The following is a 22,079-nucleotide window of genomic DNA, read 5'->3' on the forward strand; positions in this document are numbered from 1 at the left end:
TCCAGCTTTCGTGCAGAACAGCCGTCTCCTGGGTGGCAGTACGAAAGGGTAACAGACACTTTGGGCCGTATCTCCCAAAGGCCATTCAGCCTGTCCTCACAAGTCACGTCCAGCGGGAGCAGGGTCAGCCTACAAACATCTTGATCCATGCGGACACATGAAAGAGCTTCAGCTTCGAGGATTCAAGGACACACCACCACAGACATAGCTGTGAAGAGGACACTTTGGGAAGACTCAGGGTCCTGCTCTCATCTCAGAGCATTTCTGAGAGCAGGAGTGCTCCCATCTCTCACTGAGTCTCCACCACCTCCCTGTTCACTCCAGTCTGGTACAGCATGGCAAAGGCTGGACTGTCTGCTCAGCTAGGTACCACCAGCCTCCGTCTTTTGGTCTGCCCGTGTTTTTGGTTCTATCCTACTCTCCGAGAGTTGACTGGATTGGAAACTCTTTGGGACAAGAATGTAAGTGCCGAATGTACTGAGGGCTAAACAGGATCCCATCACTGCACTCAGAAATCCTAAATCAGATCCCAAATAATGAGATTAAAGCAACATTATGATTCTGAAGCTGAAGTGATATATCTGAGGCTATTTTTTTTCCACACAGTAAACTCCTGAACCACCGGATCCCATTTGTTGCATATCTTGAACCTTCTGTCTTTGAACTAGAAGGCTAGAATACAGAAAATAATAAAACAGAGGTCATTTGTAATCACATAACTCCCAAAACTAGGATGCTTAAAGGAATGGCAAAAAAAAAAAAAAATCTGAATACTCACAATAACAAAAAAGATACTGAGAAAGAACAATTTTGAAAGGTGCCTCCCCCAGAATGAGCTATTAACTGTTCAGTAAAATGACTGCTCATCCTTTTCTAGTCCCTTTGATCTTCAGAGTCACCAGTGTGACAGTTCTTCAACCCAGTAAAAAAAAAGATCAAATATAACAGCCTGTGCTGTGCAATGAGCAGGTGATGAGAGCAGCATAGGTGGGCATCTGCCCAACAGAGAAACTAAGCCCATCAGTGACTGGCATTTTCTTTTGCCCCTTCATTTTCATCCAGATCTAGAGCAGAGCAATCAGTGCCTGTTCATCCATTTCTCTTTCCCTCTCCCCGCTCCTCTATGGCTTTCTGCCTTTCTTTGAAAGCAATGAAATATGGACAGTTGTTAAGAGATGTCAAATAGCAGCAGATACTCTGGAGCAGAGTCTATTAACTATTTATCAAAGTAACCCCCCCCCCCTAAAATTATATACTGGGGGTCTATTATTATTGATCTTGGCCATCATCCACAAAGTATTTTAATCACTGCTGAATCTAATTAACTGAACTTTAATCTACTGTAGCACAATACATGATGTTACTGGCTAAACCACTTTTAGGCTCAGCTGTGCTTACAACAGTATGCTGAACTCTATACCCATCACAGGCTGTAAACACTCTACATCACGTTCTTTTTCTGACCTGAAAACACGGCCTAGTTCCTGCTGGTATGGTCACATCTAGGTGCATCTTGCACAAGACAGTTTGGCACGAACTTTTCGATCACGCTTGCTCCTGAGAAGGCAGATATCTTCCTGCTGGGGTAGTGGTACCGCGATATGGTTACAATGCTGCATCTGGCTACCAGAGAACATGCAACGCAAGCCTTGAACACCAATGTGCAGCCCAGTCCTGTTAATTATAAAGCCCAGATTAGTCCAGTCTAATAAAAATTCTGCCTTTGTTAAAAGGCAGTTAAAAACAGAGACCTGCTCTTTAAATAGCCAGCAGTGTCCTGTGCCCTCACTCTCACTAATGCCATTATAATCTCTCTCCTAGGGATACACAGGGTGTTTGCAGTCGCAAAGTCTGGCAACGCCACTCCAGCCACAGCGGCGTCCACCTCCGCACCGCCAACATCCCTGCAAGGCGGCTGGGCCGCTCATCAGAAACGTGCTTCACCGAAGGGGAGGCAGTAACCTGCTTTGCTGCGACCTGCGGATTTTCAGCTTTACTGCTAGAATTAGGTCACCAGCAAAGATAGCCGAGATCTTCCAAACTCGCCAGCTATTCTCGATTATTCTCTTCAGAGGTTTCCTGGCTAAGCCCCATCCGTTTGAAAAAAAATAAGAAGGTATTTCAGCTTCCTGTGAAGTTTCTGCAGGCAGGCTCTGAGTAGTGGAGATACCCTCCCTGCTGAATCCTTACCTGCCTCTAAAACTGTTGGGACAGGGAAAGGAATATGGCAGTACCAAGAACACATTGTGATCTGGTACGAGAAGTTACTTTCATCATTAACAGAGAAAGGTAAAAAACAGACTGTATAAAATTCTTTAAAATACACAGATAGGTGATTGCTACAAAAAGGTATTTTCACTGTTCATTAAGATAGGACTGAAGTTTTCCATCTTATATATTTTTTTGAAATTATATTCCAGTTTCCTAATTTCATGGAAGAAAATTGTAATTCCTGATGAAAAGATATTCTAAGAATGTGTCAGTCTGGAATACTTGTTTACACAAAAGCTTTTATACCAGAAGGAAAGCATGTGCTCTTTATCTAACACCACTTCACACTGTCAGAAATATTTAAGGAGTCATCAAATATCTACTGTACCTTTCAGGTGTAGGGGGCATGCATCTGGAACAGAGGAAGCAGTGCATGTAATTTAACCTTGTAAAGTTATTTTACATTTAACCTCAGACTTCCCAGGAAAAAGGAATTACTATCACTATCAAATATGTGGTTCAAAAAAACAAACAAAAAAACCCAACCCCACACTGTAACTAGGAAGGAAAACTGAAGAGATCCTAGCACTGTTTTTCCTGTTGGATAGGGATTTCTGCACACAAACAACAGTAATGCTGTATTTCAGAGTCAAGGAGTTAGCTAACAATAAGCGCCAAGCAGTTTTAACTCAAGTTAACTTACACATTTTCTATACATTGCCCCATCTTGGGATCACTCCTTGGTTGTTTCAGAAATCCCCAATGTTTAAAAAGCCAACCAAAGAAAAAGAGCCTCACAGAGGATTTTCACTGCAACTCATTCACCTAGGAACAACTTCTCAAAGCAGCTATGGCGGGCTTCATCACCAGGAGAAGAACCAAGTGGCAAATTGAGAAGCACAGATTTCTCAACGTTCCCAGTACGATGCTAGCCCCAAGCCTGTAGAATCTACATGTGTTTTGGGGATGGGCGAAACAGCAGCTAAACAGAGCCAACTTCTCAACCTGCTTGCTCCCCGAGCAGGAAAGGGTCATGTGGCAGGCAAGGTCTTGAAGCGAAGGTCAGGAGACCTGTCTGCAGAGAGCTTGCGTGACCTCAGGTAAATCCCTTGAACTGAAGCACGCACTGCTCATCCATGCAGAATGGATCTAATCCTAATTCCTTCACAGAGTACTGCAAAGCTAAATCCACTGTTGTTTTTCAGGTGCTCATGTAGTTCAGCAATGACACTTGTATGTGAAGTGCCTAGGCAGGAGGAAACTTTGGAAAGTTAATTCATTCGGCTTTCACAGCTAGTTAATAATGCCCAGAATACAAGATGACCATGTTTTTTCAAAATGGATCAATAACCCCTTACGCCTCCCCATATATACGCAGCAAAAAGTTTCTTCATCTGAGGCCTCTCTTGAAGCTGTCCCTGAAATGGAATTTTAGCAGAGTTCACAGGAGCTTTGCCTGAACAAGGACCATAAGATGAAGGCAGTAATGCTGACTTTGCACTCATGTCACCATAAAACTTTTTATTTCTTTATAACATTTAGTTTCTGTTGTGCTACTGTTAATCTCACGTGTCCAAAAGACTCAGGCCCTATTAAAAAAAAGTAGCTCAGACACCACATGATTAAAAAAGCACGTACAAACACCTACATAAGACGCTTCCCTTCCTTTTTGATTTTAGGTTACACCAAGTCACACACGCTGGTTGTATGCGGGGGATAGAAAACACTTGATTCCAGGTGCTGGGATTTGCAAGTCACAGAATATCACCAGAATTGCAGTAGAGATTACAAGAGCTGCCAAGACTAATCCTATTTTCACTTTAGATAACAGAACAGTTTTAACAAATGCTTCTTTACAAAGGAAAAAGGCTTTAAGTGGGTTAGAAGTGTGGGTTAGATGAGTGGACAGTGAGGTGGATTGAGAACTGGCTGAATGGCAGAGCTCAGAGGGTTGTGATCAGCAGCGCAGAGTCTAGTTGGAGGCCTGTAGCTAGCGGTGTCCCCCAGGGGTCAGTACTGGCTCCAGTCTTGTTCAACTTCTTCATCAATGACCTGGATGAAGGGACAGAGTGCACCCTCAGCAAGTTTGCCGACAATACAAAACTGGGAGGAGTGGCCGATACACCAGAGGGCTGCGCTGCCATTCAGAGAGACCTGGACAGGCTGGAGAGGTGGGCAGAGAGGAACCTCATGAAGTTCAACAAAGGCAAGTGCAGGGTCCTGCACCTGGGGAGGAATAACCCCATGCACCAGTACAGGTTGGGGGTTGAGCTGCTGAAAAGCAGCTCTGCGGAGAAGGACCTGGGAGTGCTGGTGGACACCAAGTTAAGCATGAGGCAGCAATGGGCCCTTGTGGCCAAGAAGGCCAATGGTATCCTGGGGTGCATCAGGAAGAGTGCTGCCAGCAGGTCGAGGGAGGCGATTCTCCCCCTCTACTCAGCCCTGGTGAGGCCACATCTGGAGTACTGCGTCCAGTTCTGGGCTCCCCAGCACAAGAGGGATGTGGCACTACTGGAGCAAGTCCAGCGAAGGGCTACAAAGATGATTAGGGGACTGGAGCATCTCTCTTATGAGGAAAGGCTGAGAGAGCTGGGCCTGTTTAGCCTGGAGAAGAGAAGGCTGAGAGGAGATCTTATCAACGTGTACAAGTATCTGAAGGGAGGGTGTCAAGAGGATGGAGCCAGACTCTTTTCAGTGGTGCCCAGCGACAGGACACGAGGCAACGGGCACAAACTGAAACACAGACACTTCCATCTTAACATGAGGAAAAACTTTTTCACTGTGAGGGTGACAGAGCACTGGAACAGGTTGCCCCGAGAGGTGGTGGAGTCTCCTTCTCTGGAGATATTCAAAACGCGCCTGGATGCAATCCTGTGCAATGTGCTCTAGGTGACCCTGCTTGAGCAGGGGGGTTGGACTAGATGATCTCCAGAGGTCCCTTCCAACCTCAGCCATTCTGTGATTAAGAAATGCATTCGGTTTGCTTTCCCTGCCTGGTTCGGGAGAACTGCAAGGCAGCACTGTCTGCACGGGCCTGAGAGACAACTTGAAGGGCTTACGGGAATCCACTGCTTCTGCACAACAGCTTTCCACTTGGGCTACTGCTCACCATTTACAAGTGTGCTTAACCCACGGCACGTGCCCCTTTCCCCCCATGCTCTTTTCGCATTGCATATATGTTTTCCTCAGAGATTGCTAAGAAAAAAAAAAAGAGAAAAAAGAAAGAAATTCAAGGAAACTCCAAGTTACACTCATGACTCCAGAGGGCCTTTGCGTGTTTTGCAGAAGTATGCCACAACAGACAAAAATTTCCCTTCTCCTTCCCCTCCGCAATCCCTGCACCAAAATGCATCCCCGTATGTGCTTTTTCCAGTGAACACCAAGCCTGTAAGCTGCTTTTCCAAGCCAAGAAAAGTTTAAAAGAGGTCACACCACAGAGAACAGTCTCTACGCATTTCCTAAGAGGGTCATATTACGTAGAATATCCACCAGAGACAAAGTGTTCTCATCCGGTTTCCCACTTTTTTTGGCATCAAAAGCTGCTATCCTGGGTAGGTGAAGTGGTGAGCACATGTACTGGGAAAGGGGAAGAGGAATACTTTTTTCTACCCTGTTATCTCAAACAGAATTCCCAGGAATACTTCCAGGGTCTAACGGATTTATTCCTGTTCCAAAAGCTGGTTACTGTATTCAGCGTTCAGGACTCCCCTTCAAACACACAGAAGCACTCACGTTTGGTTGGCTTTGCTGTGCTCCTARAGCAATGCTGAAATCATTTTCTTCCGAGTTAGACATTAGGAAAAACTTTCTAGTGGTAATGACAGTTAATCAGTGCAATGGGCTGTGCTGCCTCCCTAGGCAATCTGGCTGTCAGAGGTTTTTAAGACCACGTTGGATAAGCATCTGTCAGGAACGGCCCTGGGGCAAGGGGACGGACCAAAKGAACTCTGCAGGCCCCTCTCAGCCCCATCTTCGACTACTCCATGAAACACCGCATAAATCTGAAGACTGCAGCTTCTTGCTCTCTTTTAGCTACAGGGCCCGAGAGGGCTGCAGAGGCAGCGTGCTGAGTCTCTGCAAAGTTAAGGGGAATTTTGCCGCTCTCATCTATGACCCTGCTGACAAAGCACAAGATTTACTCTGCGATGGAAGCTGTAGCTGCTGTGCGCAGCCCGAAAACGGCAGTAATGCCACATGCGTGAGAGCAGAGAGGCAAAGGAAAGGGACAATCAGGAGGCCTCTGCAGCACACAGTTTCCACTAAAGAACCAGACAATTCCCTGCCCTACAGGTTGGCGAGGAAAGGACAGGAGCAAAGAGAACAACAAGAGGGTCTGCAAAYGCTGAGACAGCACCATGACTTATAATTTCCCAGGTGGGAAATTGGAAAGGAATTGAAATTCTTCCTTGGCTAAGGAAGAATTAGCTAAAGAGGGACATGTGCACTAGAGCAGGTAGCATGAGACCAGAGGGAAGAGACAGGGAGGGAGGAATCGCAGCAAATGGCCGATCAGCAGAAGGGAAGGAGCATCCCAAGCCTCACGGGAAACCRGAGGAAGCAGTCAGACCTCAGGGATACAAGCCTCTCGCAGTCTCAGTTGCTGTTGCTCTCACTCTTCCTTGCCCAGAACAACTCTTATCTCAGAGGGGAGCGGTCCCCCAAAATTGGCTGAAACCAGCTACACCCCAGGCATCCCAGCTAGCCTCCTGCATACAGGTTAGCAGCTGCAAACATGGAAAAGAGCAGCCAGCTCTGAGGAGTGCTGGGATCCAGTCTATAAGAAAAATTAGATACACTAGGAAACAAACAGAGCACAGAGGGAAAAACCAAGCTGTACACACAGCTGGGGCTCTGCCTTTTCCCTGTTAAAAAGAGATGGGCATGCAGATTTTAACTGTGAGCTCTTTGTATGTGCTTGCATGTAACTGTGTGCATCTGTGCAAGTGCGAGCACTCACCCTACATCCAGCCTCTTGACATTACTGAAGTGTAGCTAATGAGTGATATTTTCTGAGCTTTATSGAAGACTGCCAAAAAAATAAGAAGAAATATGACAGGGCAATGCAGAACTCAACCTGCCCCAGGGAACAAGGCCAAGTATGTGGAATGAAGGACATGGAGATACAAAGCAACCTCTTTTTGACCTCTAATTTCTATGATAAACCTGCTACTGTTCTCCCTCTTCTCAGACTAACTCATTTGAAGAATTTCACTGAGTTTCCAGATGGAACAGAGTCCTCCCCATCTAAGGACTGGCCGTTGGCCATGTTCAATTACAGTGAATTACACCAAGTGTTCAACAGGTTGGGTCTTTAAGTAGCRCTGGAAAGTCCCTCCTGGGAGAAGACAGTGCAGAATATATCATTCAGGACTTCYCCAAGCTCTGGGAGAGCCTGAGCATTTCCTCCTGCATAATCTAGCTCTGACGGGAAGGAAGAGAGAACGCACTGCAGCAGCACATGGGAATCCTGGCAGCTGTCTGTTGTCAGGTCCTGACAGACACTCTTGGCTGACCAGAGTCCTCTTCTAGGCTGGAGGTAGCCATAGTGTGCCCTGCAGGGGTGATCTACTGCTGAACCCTCCTGTTCTCTCCCTTTGCTCTTCTCTGCTGCGCAGAAGGTCAACCTATAGGCAAATAAGCGGCATTAACTCCCTTTTCCTTCCCACATGGCCCCTTTGATTGGCATGTGCTTCTACCAGCCTTCACCCCCAAAGGAGGGTGTTCGCCCTTTCCCTACAAACAAGTATGCCCACTCATTCCCAYTGAGAGTGTTTTCTATCAAATGTTTTCCCTTGCATTATATCATTTGGACAGTAAGCAATTTGGGGCAGCAACCCTGGGCACTGCTCTCTGAATGACCAGGCACAACTACAACACTGAAAAGACAACCAGGGGAAGCAACAACCAGGGGAAGCATCAAGTGCCCAAATGATTTAGGAACAAGTGTTCATTTGGGAGTCATTAAGATCTGTTTGGACACTTCTAGATATTCATTCCACCCTAGCTCAGCAATTGGCCAACTCAGAGATAGCAGGCGCCACTTGACTTTATAAGTGTGACTAAGTTTTGTGCAACCGTTTACTACCTCCCGCGATAAAAACCACACCCTTATCACAGGAAGCATTATCACCTTGGACCATGCGTGCACCCACTGATACCACTCACAGAGTCTATTTCTAGGAAAGCAACGCTGCATTTCAAGCTCATGTCCTGTTTCCAGTGGAGGTTTCGGTACGTAAGCTTTTCGTACTGATTTCTGTTATGTCTCCGGCTTTCCCTCAGCCCCTCCTGGGCAGACTCCCTTGCACAGGCAGTTACAAGATCACTATGCAATGGCTGCAGCCCCTTTTCTCCCTCACCCTCTGTGAACCTGGGAGCCGAACATGCTCATTTGAAGAATCTCCCATTCACAACAGTGCAAAGTTAAGAGCAAATGGCATCCATCCTTTTCAGAAGCTTTTCATTTTTCCCTAAATAAGTCATGCTGTTGTATGAAAGCTCTCTCAAAGAGAAATAATTAACAGGGAAAAGGGATAGAAAAATCTTACCACACAGCTAAGGGGAAGTGATGTGCAGGCAGTAGCATACACATAAAGAATACCCTCAAAAGACAGCTATTAATTTTTTTAAACGGACTATCAGGCAGGATACCTGACTCATCCCACTGCACTGGGATCCAGGGATTCTTAAGCTCTCCTTCAGACTCAGACAAATCCAAAACCTTTATGAGAGATTCACTCTAACATCTGGCAGACAGAAGCATCACCTTTAAAAAGGGGATGCTCCAATTTGGTGAAGGCGCAGTGAGGATTTACCAAATATTAAAGACAAAGAGTGCTAGGTAGAGATGACCTGTATTTCTACACAAATTCAAATTGCCAAGACACACAGAAAGTGAGTCAGGTAGTTGATACCATTGGGTTTTCCTGTCACTGTGTACTACCATGCTCCTGGCTTAGCCCTGCCTGTGTTATCAGATGTTTTCATGGGAGGAGAACTCCTGACCCTTGGTTGCACATTGCCCATTTAATTGTTTTATGGTTGTCACATGCCCTGCCTGGGAGGAAACCTGCCTCGTCTGTTTGCCCACAGCTATGCAAACTGCTCTCATGCCAAAGAGTCCCAGGCAGCAGGAAGGACAGACAGATTGCTGGGGTGAGCAGCAGCATTTGCAGCCAGAGGACTACAACAACAGTACCAGCAGGATGCAGCCCTCTGCTTTCATGTCCCGGACGAAGCTAAGGAAACCTGTTACACACTTGCACTGAGTACTGCAGCTCATAAAGTATAAGGCAACTCGGCAGGCTCCTGAGGTTATGGGCTAGACCACACTGACCCCACACAAGATGCCCCAGCAGCAAAGGTACCTTTGCTTTGTGCCCCTCTTCTCTTTCAGATGGGAGAAGGCACGAAGGCAGCAGGACAGCATCACTCATCACCTCCTAGCCCTGGGTAACAAAAACAGGCAGGACAGCGACGGGGATAAAACCTGCGRGGGAGAAATTCTGAAGGAAGCAGAGGTGGCAGTGGAGAGACTTGTGTAAAGGGGAGGAAAAGCAAGTTGGAGGTGTGACACAAGGGAGCAAAGGAGTGGGTCAGTGCCAATGTTCCCACATGCTCATGGGTCGGGCCCTGGATCCATGCGTTTGTGCTCCCCACCTGTTGAAGGAGGGTCTGACAGCTCTTCTCTTCCTCCTCAGAGTATCATAAAGGTTCTCAAAGTTATGATACTTCAGTAAGAACGGGCCACATGCACAAAGGAGAATGAGAACACTTCTTGCCTGTATTTCCTATTCCACATTGAGTTTTCCTTTGGTTATCACAAGGCTGCACGGGCCATGTTGCTATAGTAGCCTCAGCAAGTGCATCAGATATAGATATAGATCAGCACACACAAACAGCTGCAGGCAACTCTAGCTTCTGCCCCAAGAGTACAAAGTCCTGAAACTTGCAGTTAACAGGTAATCTGTCTCAGAAATTATATTCCKATTGCCTCATCTTCTCTGAGGCTGAAACTCCCCAAGCTGCTCCTAGCTAGTAATGCTTTCAGGCCCACGAGTAATGTTAGTCACTTGAACAAGACAAGCTGTTGCATCAGAATTTCTGGCTCTCGGCATTTCACCAAGCAGCACCCCAGGAGAAAAAAGCCTGCAGTCTCCAGTGAGGCATTTGGGAGAGATGTGGGAAGCACAGTGAAAACCGAGCCAGGAAAGCAGAATGCTTGACTTCCTACCTGGGGCCAGAGTCTTCCCTTTTCCAACCCCACCGATTACAGGGTGGGTTTGCCCAGTCTTTATTTTTTCAGGACACCCATAAACATATAGTAAAGGAAAGGGGTCAGCCTAAAAGAAAACTGGGGCAACACATCCAAACAGAAATTTGAAGATGCAAGTTTGGGAAGAAACCCAAGAACCAAAGTTGGCAATGGTCATTCCAAATTAGATACCACCCAAGTACAGGTGACTGTTTTCATAACTCATCCACAGTAGTTAGCACACCATCTCCTAGCTCCCTTACAGCAGTAAACAACCAGTAAGGCACCACTTGATACCAGTTCTATTCACTACTCTGGAAATTTTAAGTACAAGACTCCAAATACAAGAACTCAGCCAGCAAGTTGGGAGACCTAGCTCTAGAGCAGGTTTCTTTCCAACATGCGGGTAATCTCCAAAGTCTCCCTTCTGGGAAGCAAAAGGAAGAAGAACAGATTCTCAGCATCAGATCCTCATGGCAAGCCCAAGCAGACTGTGTTGACACTGTTTTCTATACTATGGGAGGAAAATATATCAGCAAGTGTCCCTAAAATGTTGTGCAACACTGCTCAAACAAAAACATTTTGCTTTGAGACAAATTATCCAAAATAATAGTATTGTTCCTTTTCTTTTTCCTTCTCCCATTGCTATTGGGATCATAAGGGAGGTGGAGAGATCTGGGAGAAGAAAGGAAGGAAGGAATTTATTCTCCTCCAAATCACTTTGAATTAAAAAACAAAACAAAACAACCTCCCCCCCAAAACCCCCCCCACTGAAACTAGAAATTCCAATATGAGCAATGCTGAAGAACTTCCAAAAAAATGAAGATCATTTTGTTTCCTTCAGAATTTGGCATGGAAACTAACTGTCCCTTTTGAGCTGCTTTACTCAGAGTTCAAAATGTTCTGTTGTCCAGCCAATATCAAACAAAGCCTTCACAGGCTTTAGACTGTGCAAAAGTGGCATTTTGATTCACTTACAAGGGGGCATATCTCATGAACAAGTGTAGTGGTCAGCCAAAGAGACCTTATCTGTGTTTTACAACATCGGACTGGCRAGCTCTTGGAGCAACATAAAGAAATAACAGCAATATAGCAAAAGGCAAACTGACCCTAAGCAGTGATGAAAGAAACTGAACATGCACAGAAAGAACATCTCTCCGATACCTCTACTCCACAAACTACCCTAAATCAGACCCAAGATAGAGCCCCACAGGCTTCACTCTCCAGGTTAAGCAAAAAGGGGCAGAGCGGCATAGTAGTTAGCTGGATCTCACTCCCAAACTACCATGTTTCAGGCACATGTTTCAACTTTGTTAAAAATTGTTGGTTCCAGCTGTAAATGGTTGCGTTTGTCATCCAGGCTCCAGAATCCAAGAGAGCTAGCTACCTCCAGCTCCTGCTCCATGTCGGCCACTGAGACAAGAGGATTTAGCCACAGCTCCCGCAAGGGCCACGTTGGATCAGGGCACACTCTGACCTTCGGATGTGTCAAAGGAAGATGCATGCTCAGCTGCGTTGGCCATGGCTGGGCTGCCGCAGGGAACACCACAGGTTCCAAGTTTTATTAATGAGGAAAACAATGTGTACTGTCAACATTTGCAACATGAAGTTAACACGAAAACAAGGCTGACTCCAGARGACAAATGAAATTTACTGGATTAGTTTCTTGTTCCAGCTCTCCTGACAAATAGCACTGAACTTACCACCAGAGCAATCAGTCGGTTCAAGGCAAATACTGATCAGGTTGCCTTGGCAAGTATATATCCCACAACAAAAGCAGAATCATCCGTGTTTATTCAGAGCAGCGGGGATTCACTACGCTTTCCCTTCCCTCTATCTTCCCAGCCTAGACAGCAGGTCTGCGCCCCTCAATACCAGAGCTATTTAAACGCAGTGTTCTGTAGTTAAATGCCTTCCCCTCCTTCTTCTCTTGCATTTTGCTAATACAGACACCCGCAAGCTCCAGAACTACATTACGTAATTGCTGCAGAGCCTGAGAAAGCCACGTGTTTCAGTGGARACTGAGCCAGGTCAGGATTTTCTCCTAGGTGTTCAGCAGGGCTTCTCCTTCTCTCCCCCGCTACCTCAAACACGCAGCCTGGCGTAAGAGCCAGCTCCGCGGGAGAGAGCGCTTTGGAGAAACGCTCTGCCTTTAACCGAGCCTCTCCTGTTACAGGAGGAAGGACGGGGAACCACAGAAGATATGGGAGATCCTGATAAGGGTCAGAACGGCTGAGAACCGCAGTACTTGGTCACTGCTACATGTTCATCTTCTTCACTGTTTCTGATCATCTCAGAAGACACTGAAGAGAAAGGATCTTACACCACTTTACTCTGTGCTTTTGCCTTAAACACAATTCTTTCGGCCACTCRGCTTAGAATTAGCTTTGTCCTCCTTAGAATTTGTTTTGCCCCCTCCTCCCCTTTAAACTGGGTATCTTCTGGAGAGCTAAAAACTAGTGAGATTTTCAGATAATTCTGATTTCCGTACTTTTCCCAAGGCTTCCTCCCCTTCCTCAGGTCTGTCTGCTGTTGGAGCTACGTTATTGTTATCAGAAGGAAAGCCTGCCCTAATAACTCATTCGTTACCCAATTACTCAGCTTCATTTTCCTTCTTTTTGCTGTATTACAATCCCAGGAGTAATCCACTCATGCAGAGTCTTGTAAGATAAATCAAAACTAAATTAAAAAAAAAAATTAGCAAAAACTTAAAAAAACCCAAAACCCACTGCTGGGGAGACTTCTTTACACACTAAAAAACCCAAACAAACAAAACAAAAAACCATCCCAAGCAATAAGCGATTTTCCTACCAGGTTATCCCTGACCACGGTTATTTTTTATACCACTTTAGTACTTAAACAACATTTCTCATCTAAGGGCTTTCCAGTGTACACATACCTAGCTTGCACCCACTGTAGCCCTGCAGTCTAACAGTCATCACCAAAACCAAACAGATCAGTCTAGGATATAAAGAAACAGAAATTTTTATGAAAACCTGATCAATAGCTTTAGAAATAKCCTTCTTGCTCCGTCAGGGGATATAACCTTTCTGACAGGCAGTGACGCCACGTTGGTTTACCAGAATTGCCACTTCACAAGCGAGCAGGGAAGTCGTCTCCGGGCTGCGTACATGCTTTACTACCGCACTGACCACATCCTTCCAAAGGCAGCCAGCATCGAAGAGGTTCACAAGTGACAGTTAACTCTGCTATCTGTTAACTTCAAACATTCTACTGTATAAGATCACACGTCCATACGCATATACGTGCACAATTTCACCTAAGCCTGAACTTTTCAGTATTTCTGAGAAAATGTTTTTCTACCAGAGTTCATATTTCAGTCACTTGCTCTATAGCGTTTTCTTTTACACAGATGATGGGTTCTTGCTTAAGAGCTACAGTTTTTTTGGTAGGCATATCAAAGGACTAAAAAGTATTGCATTAGTTATGTCTTACAGCTTATGAGAAGCAGAAAACTGGTTTCATGTTTAAATGAAAGCTATGACTCATCCTGGGCAGAGACAAACTGAAACACATACCCATTAAATAGCAAACAAACAATTTTCCAACATGAGGATTAATGACAGATAATAACTATAAATTAACTTTAATCTTTTATAAATCAAACAAAGTCCCTTCTATAAATGTCATGGCAATCTCTTCGGATAAGAAACCAAATCAAAGCAGAAAGAAAAGTCACTTAAATATTACAGTTGTTACTGTGTACCAAACCAAGCATTTCTTTACCGGAATCATTGTAGTGTATATGGAATATTTCAAGACTAAGAAAAGGACTGGAGCTTAAAACATTGCTTTAATTTATTTTTATATATTTTTAGCTGCTTTTGGACATCAAAGGGGTACAAGATTCCTAATCCTGATGCATACAAACATAATCGAGTCCAAGTTAAATTGCATATTCAAAATGAAGGAGAACATTTTCTACTGTTCCCTTGCTATTGCTTGAAGCAGCTCTGTGTAATTGTTGAATGGGTTAAAATTTAACTGAACATAAGAAGGCTGCTCCTTGCAGACAGAAGGAGAAAAAAAATCAGAGTCAGAGACCTAATAGTGGACAATTTTGAAAATTATAGTGTGTGTCAATAATGGAGAGAACAGTGAGATTCAAAAGGAATAATCTCAAAGAATAGGGAAAATGAGCACCTGCCAGCAACAAAGCCATTAGTATCAGGGCTTTTATCTTTGCCACAGTTAAGTCTGGAGACACGGACAAACTTAACGACACGGCAAATAAAACACAGTGAAAATCTGACTGGGAAGCAATCCCATTCACTCAGAAAACACTACTGCGGCGTTTGAAAATAAATGCTTCCAGTATGAAGCTCGCTGTCCGATTGCTGGTGACGAACACCGCAAACCCAGCAGAGCCACTGCGGGGCCCATCCGGGTTTGCAGGTGCTGCGGCCCGACCAGCCACGCACATCGGCACCGAGGGACAGGCAATGCCCAAATGCGAAGCAGAGGCTCCCGACCAAAGATCCCAGGTACAGGAGTTTGTCTGCCCAGGCTGATCAAATGTGAGTCCTTCCCAGAAAGATGAAAGCCAAGGGCTTGTAAAACCATGTCTGAGGCACGGACCTGGAATACAGTGACTTGGGAATGGGAAGCCTTCCGGGAAAGCCCTTGCTGAGAAGGCTGATGGTTAGGCGTCTTCAATCGGGAGCAGATGGGGACTGGGGAGTGCAACTGAGGTGGAAGAAGAGGAAAAGAGAGATGATATTACACCAAAGGGGAACGAGAAGACAAATTCTGTAACTGAGCCCTGGAGCTAAACAGCTCGTCAACATTCAGAAAAAAGGTGGCATTAGCTGAAGGTAACAACACTGCTCTCACTAGTAACATACAGCAAAGCACCGGACGGTTGTTAATTCTTAAGATACCCTCACCCCAGGCAGCATTACTACCCTCAGTTAAAGACAGGGAACCAAGGCAAAAACTACCTCAGCTCACACACACGACAGGTATCAGGCAGATCCTAAACCCATCATTACTCGCCAATCCTATTGCCCTTAGCTGGACTGTAACTGCGTATCGCTAGCCGCTCAGATCTCAGCCACAGCCAGCTGAAACCTCCACGGCCTGCCCCCAAGCCTGAGGGTGGAAAAAGGTGGTGAGGGGCACAAACTCGGCCAGTGTGGAAGGACCGTGGTGGAACAGGGAAGGACAGGGACAGCTCTGCTCTGAAGCTGCACTGAAGGCAAGCAGCATTTGCAGTAACAATTAGATATGCAAATAAGCACATTGAAAATTAGCGACGGTTTACTGTTGTCATGGAGAAAAAAGCACCCTCAGTTCTGGGTCAGACCCAAGCATTGCATTTTCTTTCTGTCATTGGTAAATAAAGCTGCAGAGAGCACTGGAAAACCAAGGGCCAGCACTTCTCAGCACAGCTCAGCCTGGGACTGGGAAAGGTCAAGGCTCAGTGGGGCAGGAGAGAAACATAACCCAAATGAAAAGCCTCCCTGCATCGCTCCAGAAAGTCAGGACCATGGCAGCTCTGCAGACCCTTACAGCTACCAGGAGATACAGGCACAGTCATGAAGACACCACCGACGCAATGCAAAGGCAAAGCTGCTTCCCAACATAAAGGGGGCAGGTGTGGGGGAAACAGAGGACAACATGCCCCATGAAGTACCCAGCTTGGATTCCCTTGAAGCTATATGGGAAGGCCTTATCTGAAATGAGATCCACRCTTGTCTGAAGCCTCTGTGAATCCTTGGCCACCATTACAGTGCCCCCACCCCCTGTTAGATGATGGCTGCTAAGAGGGAAGAGGAGGCAATCAACCTATTCAGACTCAGTTTGCCCACCCTGGCAGTTCCTTCATAGGAGCAGTTGGCCAGAGCACTGTTTTTGTTCCAGCAGCCACAAAACAAAAAAAACACCAAGAAAAAAACCAGACACAAAACCCAAAACAAAAATCCCACAGAAAAACCAAGATAAGTTTATAATGGAAACCCTGACACAACCTTAACGATAGCATCCTGAATGGAAGGCTATAATCTGATCTGTGTGTGAACTAGCTCCCCTTGTCTCAATGGTATTTATCTTACTTTAACTCCTGTTACAAAAGGGTTGAGTCATATAGCAGAGCTAGCCAAGTAACAAAACTGCAAGGCTTGCTAAAACTCCATCCAGACTCAAGGATAAACAGGCTCAACCCTAGGACAGGTTAGAAGAGAAACCCTTCACGGGAGCGCTGTTAGCCAGACCTCAGCGCCCTCAGACAGTGGTATTTTCCTCTGCGCCGCAGAGATTATTACAGCCCTGCAGAGGGGTGGGTGGGAGAGGGTGGAAAGCCCAGGGCTCTGCCCTTCGGTTCATGGTAACACCGACTGAGGGCCCAAGAAACCTGATCCCGTAGCAACCTCGTGTATGGAAAGTGCCCCAATCAGATTTCACTATGTCAGGAGAAGAACAGCATTTACTCTGCATACAGATTAGTCACAAAACTGGGTCACTTCTTGCCTTTTCAGAGAGGAAGAGAGAGAGAGAGAGAGAGAGAGAGGAAAAAAAAATAAGGCTTCTTTTTCAGATCTTTTTGTGTCTTCCCCCAACTTTTAAAACTACTTGATGAGTGTGGTCAGTGATGGCTGTCTAAGCTGATCAAACGACACCTGCGTGTGTAACGCTGAAGCACATCACACTCACTAGCTTGCGTTTCTTAGAATTCAGCTCATTAGCTACTCACCGGTTCTTTTCCAGTTCGTTGTGCGTAGACCTGGAAGATAAACAAAAATTTGGATTAGCCACCTTTGACCTCCCAGCACAGAATTTCAGTCACTGCAAACTGTAAACATCCCCACATTTCAGCACCAAGCTAACCAACTACATATATTAAAAACATAGAGCTATAACCTCCCTCTCTCCCGGGCGACAAGAGATTCCTCCCATCCTAAGTCTGTATTTCCTAGCTATGTGCAAAGCCAGTACTCTTCCTGGTGTTACCGTAAATGTTCCCTAGAGAATTAAAGGCACATGAAATCCCAGAGAGAAGCAATGATTCGAACAGGGGACCAGAGTCAACCATTTTCAGACTGTATTTCTGGCTCTGCCCCCAATTCAGCACAGGGTTGCAGTTACATTTCTTTGTGCTTCATTTTTTCCATCCACCCTGTAAAAATATCGATATCATCTCCCAACACAGGAACTTGTGGAGCCTGAATTAATGTACACAAAATACTTGGGGATCTCCCGAATGAAACGGCTCCGTGAGGACAAGCCCTGGAATCATTTGGTGGCCACGTACCAGATTTATCAAACTTAGTAGAACTTCAGATATGCCCAGTGTTTAGGCACGAAATGGGATGTCCACAAACTGCCATGCCTGCAAACATCAGCAGGGCTGAGTAGCGCTTCTAGGATGCCCAGAAACCCCTCAGGGACCGAAACGGCACTGCCACAACACGAGCKTGCCGCAGAGCGAGTGACCCACAACGTGGCACAACGTGACCAGCTGACAAAGGAGGGGGCTTTGTCTGTACACCCACCCGCCACGCCGAATACTCTGCCAGCGCTGCCTAATTCAGGGCTCGCAGCTTGAAAATGAGACCAACTAGAAACAAAAGGGAAAAAAGACAAGTCTGTTTTCCCAGTCTCTGTGATGACAGCAAAAAGAAATGTAAATCCTTTCAGGATTGCTAATCTAACGACGTTATTAGTAACCCAGGTAGAGTTGTCAAGGATTATTTAAAAAGGATAGCCATTTATCCAACACGTCTCTTTAACAGAAGGTCACCTTAAAATAAAAGGAGCCCAAGAGCTTAATAAAAAGGATCTATTTTCTGTAATTTGGCATCACATTTCTTCCGGAGCTCTGAGAAGATTATCCTCTATCCCCCATCTGGAGAATCCCGCAGAGAATTCTACAATTAGGGAACTGAATGAAGGATGTGCTCCGAGGGAAACCCTGTAATAATTAAACGCTTCTCCAAAAAAGGGAGGAGGAACGCTTAACAGGTGTTGGAACCTCGGCGAAGATGACGGATAAACTGCGGACGTCTGCAAAAAACGACGCAAACGAGTCTTAGCCAGCCACGGCTGAGAGCTGCGGGCAACTGGTGGGAAAAAAAGCCCAACTTTACTGTATGACTGTGCAATGTCCACTGTGCAGGGGGACACGGGGTTCCTTGAGGGCAAAGGACACTACAGCCAAACTCCTCAAGTGGAGGAAACTCCCAGAGCAAATCCTTTCATTCCCCCTCCCCAGGAACACTGAGCCCCTTGAGGCTGCTTCCCAGGAATCAGACACAAACACAACCAGAGAAGGCTCCCCAAACCAAAACCATATCCTCCATGGAGTCTAAACCAGCAAAATCCATTTGTCCGGGCAACTTGAATGCAACTGGGTATAAATTAGCTCTCCGGAGGCTGAGCCAAGGCCCCTTTAAAAACGCTGCCTGTATGTTCTTTGGAACAGGCTTATTGATCTTATTTACCTTACGCTCCTGCAGGAGACTTTGCACTCTTCTCGGCTATTCCGTTCGCAGCTATAAAGCCAGAGACACGCAATGGCTCGAATTCCTATATTATATCGAGCCAATTATCAAGGCCAGCACTGAAAGAACAAAGTTTGGCCCACTGCTGTGAGCAAAATTAAAACAGCAGGTTCTCCCTGCTCCTCTCACACAGGAGACTCTTTATTACCTATCTTCTTTCTGATGAACACCACAATTGAGAGGGGTCACAGGCTTTTCACCAAGTCAGGAAATTTATGCTGTGACTTTTAACCATATCAGTGGCAAATTAAAAACAAAAAACAACCCCCCTCAAACACTTTCTCACTGCGGCTGCACGCAAACAAAAGAATCTCAGCAATGCTAAATGAATCCTATGGGAATGCTACCGCTATTGTCTCTGCTTTGCTTAGTCTTACTGAGGACGTTTGGAAAAGTTTTAAATTTTCCTTTCATCTAAATGTAAGAAAAACAAACAAACAAACAAAAAAAACCCACAGTCCCCCCTCTCCCCCCCAGTTCTCTAACTTGCATTTTCTGTGCCAGTTTCCCTTAGCCTGGACAACGGACAGAGAAAAAAACCCTCCATCTTCTGCTCATAATTCATTTCACTTTCTGTAGTTCCTGATCAAGAGATTTTCTCCCCTTGTCCTTGGGTTGCACATGTTACTAAGATTTATTTGGAGTTAAACAAGGACAGTGCTGTCAGTGCAGTAGAAAAAAAAAAGATACAGGAACCTCTACTGATGCTGCATTCAGAAAAAAGCTTTTGAATAGCCACAGAATCAAATGCAACTGGACCTCTTTAGCTAAGGTGGTCTCACCACCAGCTGGGCACCTAGACAGTGTCGCCACACTGAACTCCAAGCTCCATCCTTGCAGGACATCACCAGCTTTTTGATGAGTTTAGAGATGACCACCACGGCTGTAAAGYGTCACAACACTTGAGGAACTTTTCAGGGTTACTTGTAACATTTTGCATTTACAAGAGCAGGGAACCGGTGCCTTCACTGAAACGTTGCTTTGCTGCCCTTGGTGGTCACTTGCAGCCTGGGTCATGCAGTAACGTAAGGACACCGCTGCGGAGCCCAGACCCGAGGAGCTCATGTCCCCGCCGCCAGCCGGACGGCGTGAGCCGGACCTTGCCTCCGGCACAGAGCTGCAGCCGCCGCCACACAGGGACAGGCGCGTTCAGAGCCAAAGGAGAGCCCAAGTCCAGGTACCGGCACTGCCTCCAGCCTGCCCGGCTCGAAGCCTCAGCCGCAGCTGAAAGGCAGCTCAGCCCAAACTGCAGGGTTTGCTCTTAAAAGCCAGATTTCTACAGCAGTCAGTTCTCTAACAAGAAAACATCCAAACTGGTAACAGTGCCTAAAAATGTAAGGAACGCTACCTAAGGAGGAGCCTCCTGACGGCTGCATTTGAAAACAGCTCAGCAGGAGATCAGGAGCGAGCTTTGCAAGCTTAACGTATAGGAGCCAAGAAAACAGCAACAAAAACAGCAAGCAGGCCCCATCACGGTTTTAAAAAACATGAAGCTGAAAGAGGAGAAACTGAAGTTGGTCGTTCCTTTTCCTGGATATCCGAAACGGCACACGAAATAACGAGAAACACGCAGAGCAGCGACTGTCAGTCACTCCAACTTAAGGTCAGATGCAACCACCTCTCTGCATCTCTTACTGTGATTCTTGCTATCCAACCTTGCAACAAGGTGTCCCTGAAACATTAAGCTACACTGAATTACCTCAGTGAATGAGACATTGTAAATAATTTATCAGTTTAGCCCATTTTCTTTATTTGAACGAAATCCCTCATGCCAGGGCAGGGGCTGCCAAACTTTCCCAGAGCACAGGTAAGCCAGCAAAACAAACCGTGTTGGGGAGGAACAGGCTCCAAAGAGCACTGAATTCATATTTCACTGGTGCTTTCACGGTAATCACAATCACAAAGCTGCCACATGACATTAAACACAACTGACCTTTCTGTTCTACACGTTTAACATTGATAAATAGCCCAACAAATGCATTTGCAGTGTATCTGCATTTTGTTTTGGTTTCTTAAAGAGGTAACTACCTTTTACTTGGAAAAGGCAACAGTCAAGTGTCCTTGTCCTACATCATAGGCAGGTGGCGTTTAGACCCAAGGACCCTGGCATCTCCTTCGACCTGACCGCCCTCCTGCCTGTATCTGGCACCGGCTCTGGGTTCAGCAGCGCGCAGGACTCCCAGAGCTGCATCTCCACCACAGCAGAGATACCTGGGGCTCAGGAGGTGCTGCCGGCCATCCCTGCTGCAGGTACCGGCGCAGGGGGGAATCAGCTCTTCAAATACACGTCCGTAACGGCAACACAAAGCCGGTGCACGTCCTCCAAATCAGACCCATAACTCACCCCGCTCTGCTCTAGCAAGACATTAATCATGAAAGAAATACTCCATCAGCTTGTGCAAACCGATGCATGGTTACCTTAACTGTGTTTAGCAAAGCACTAAGACCATCCATCCAGGCCAACCGTTTTCTGTCTTACCTTATGCTGCCCAGGTAGCAGCCACCCCTGCTGCTTATGCATCACCACACCAAACACAATCTCCTTCTTTTTACAGTCCTCTCCCACCTTCTGCCTCTGTTGACATCTGTTCACCCGACCACCAAATTCTCCTCCAGGAAATGCCTTCTTCCATTCCCCAAGCTGAAAATCAACCCTCTGGGAAAAACTGAATTAAGCTACTGCTCTCTCCTTTTTCTTCCTCAAAAAGAACTTCTACTGGAAACTGCCAAATGACAGGACAAAAAAACCAAAAAGGAAGTATGATTTTTTAAATTTTAAATCAACTTACTGACCTGTGTGAACAAAACAAAACCCACTGGCTAAAGAATCCCAGTGTTTTGCCAGCGTTTCAAACAGCAGTAGACCAACACCATAACTAGTCTACAAAATCAAGGGCACAAGGCACAACCTGAGAAATCTACAGAAAAGCTCCATCAGCTGCAGCAGGTGAGACCTTCAGCCCAATAGTAAGACAAACCATGATTAGATAGCTGCTGCGCAAGAGTCAAATCTTTCTGTCAAGATGGAGACACTCAAGGATGGAGTTTCCAAGGGAACTGTGAACCCACCTCGCTTCCAGGAGGCCCAGGACCCT

The 22,079-nt window shown here is 46.0% G+C and overlaps 1 protein-coding gene and 1 long non-coding RNA gene across 6 annotated transcripts in view; one reads left to right on the forward strand and one right to left on the reverse strand.

Moving 5' to 3' along the window:
* MXI1 (MAX interactor 1, dimerization protein) overlaps window positions 1-22,079 on the reverse strand; it is a 48,829-nt gene that overhangs the window by 13,688 nt on the left and 13,062 nt on the right. For 3 of the 5 annotated variants that reach the window (XM_026069585.1, XM_026069587.1, XM_026069586.1), the window contains one exon: window positions 17,178-17,207. In XM_026069585.1, the coding sequence (XP_025925370.1) occupies window positions 17,178-17,207 (30 nt within the window). Of the gene's footprint in view, window positions 1-459; window positions 673-1,464; window positions 1,675-17,177; window positions 17,208-22,079 lie in introns of those variants that run through there. The other 2 variants (XM_026069590.1, XM_026069589.1) reach the window with 2 other exon arrangements.
* LOC112967914 lies at window positions 8,252-15,058 on the forward strand. Its single transcript, XR_003254171.1, has 3 exons — window positions 8,252-8,442; window positions 9,304-9,574; window positions 12,642-15,058. It is a non-coding gene; the product is annotated as an uncharacterized LOC112967914 (long non-coding RNA).

This window comes from Apteryx rowi, unplaced genomic scaffold (assembly GCF_003343035.1).
Source record: "Apteryx rowi isolate R43461 unplaced genomic scaffold, aptRow1 scaffold_3, whole genome shotgun sequence".
Taxonomy (NCBI): Eukaryota; Metazoa; Chordata; class Aves; order Apterygiformes; family Apterygidae; genus Apteryx; species Apteryx rowi.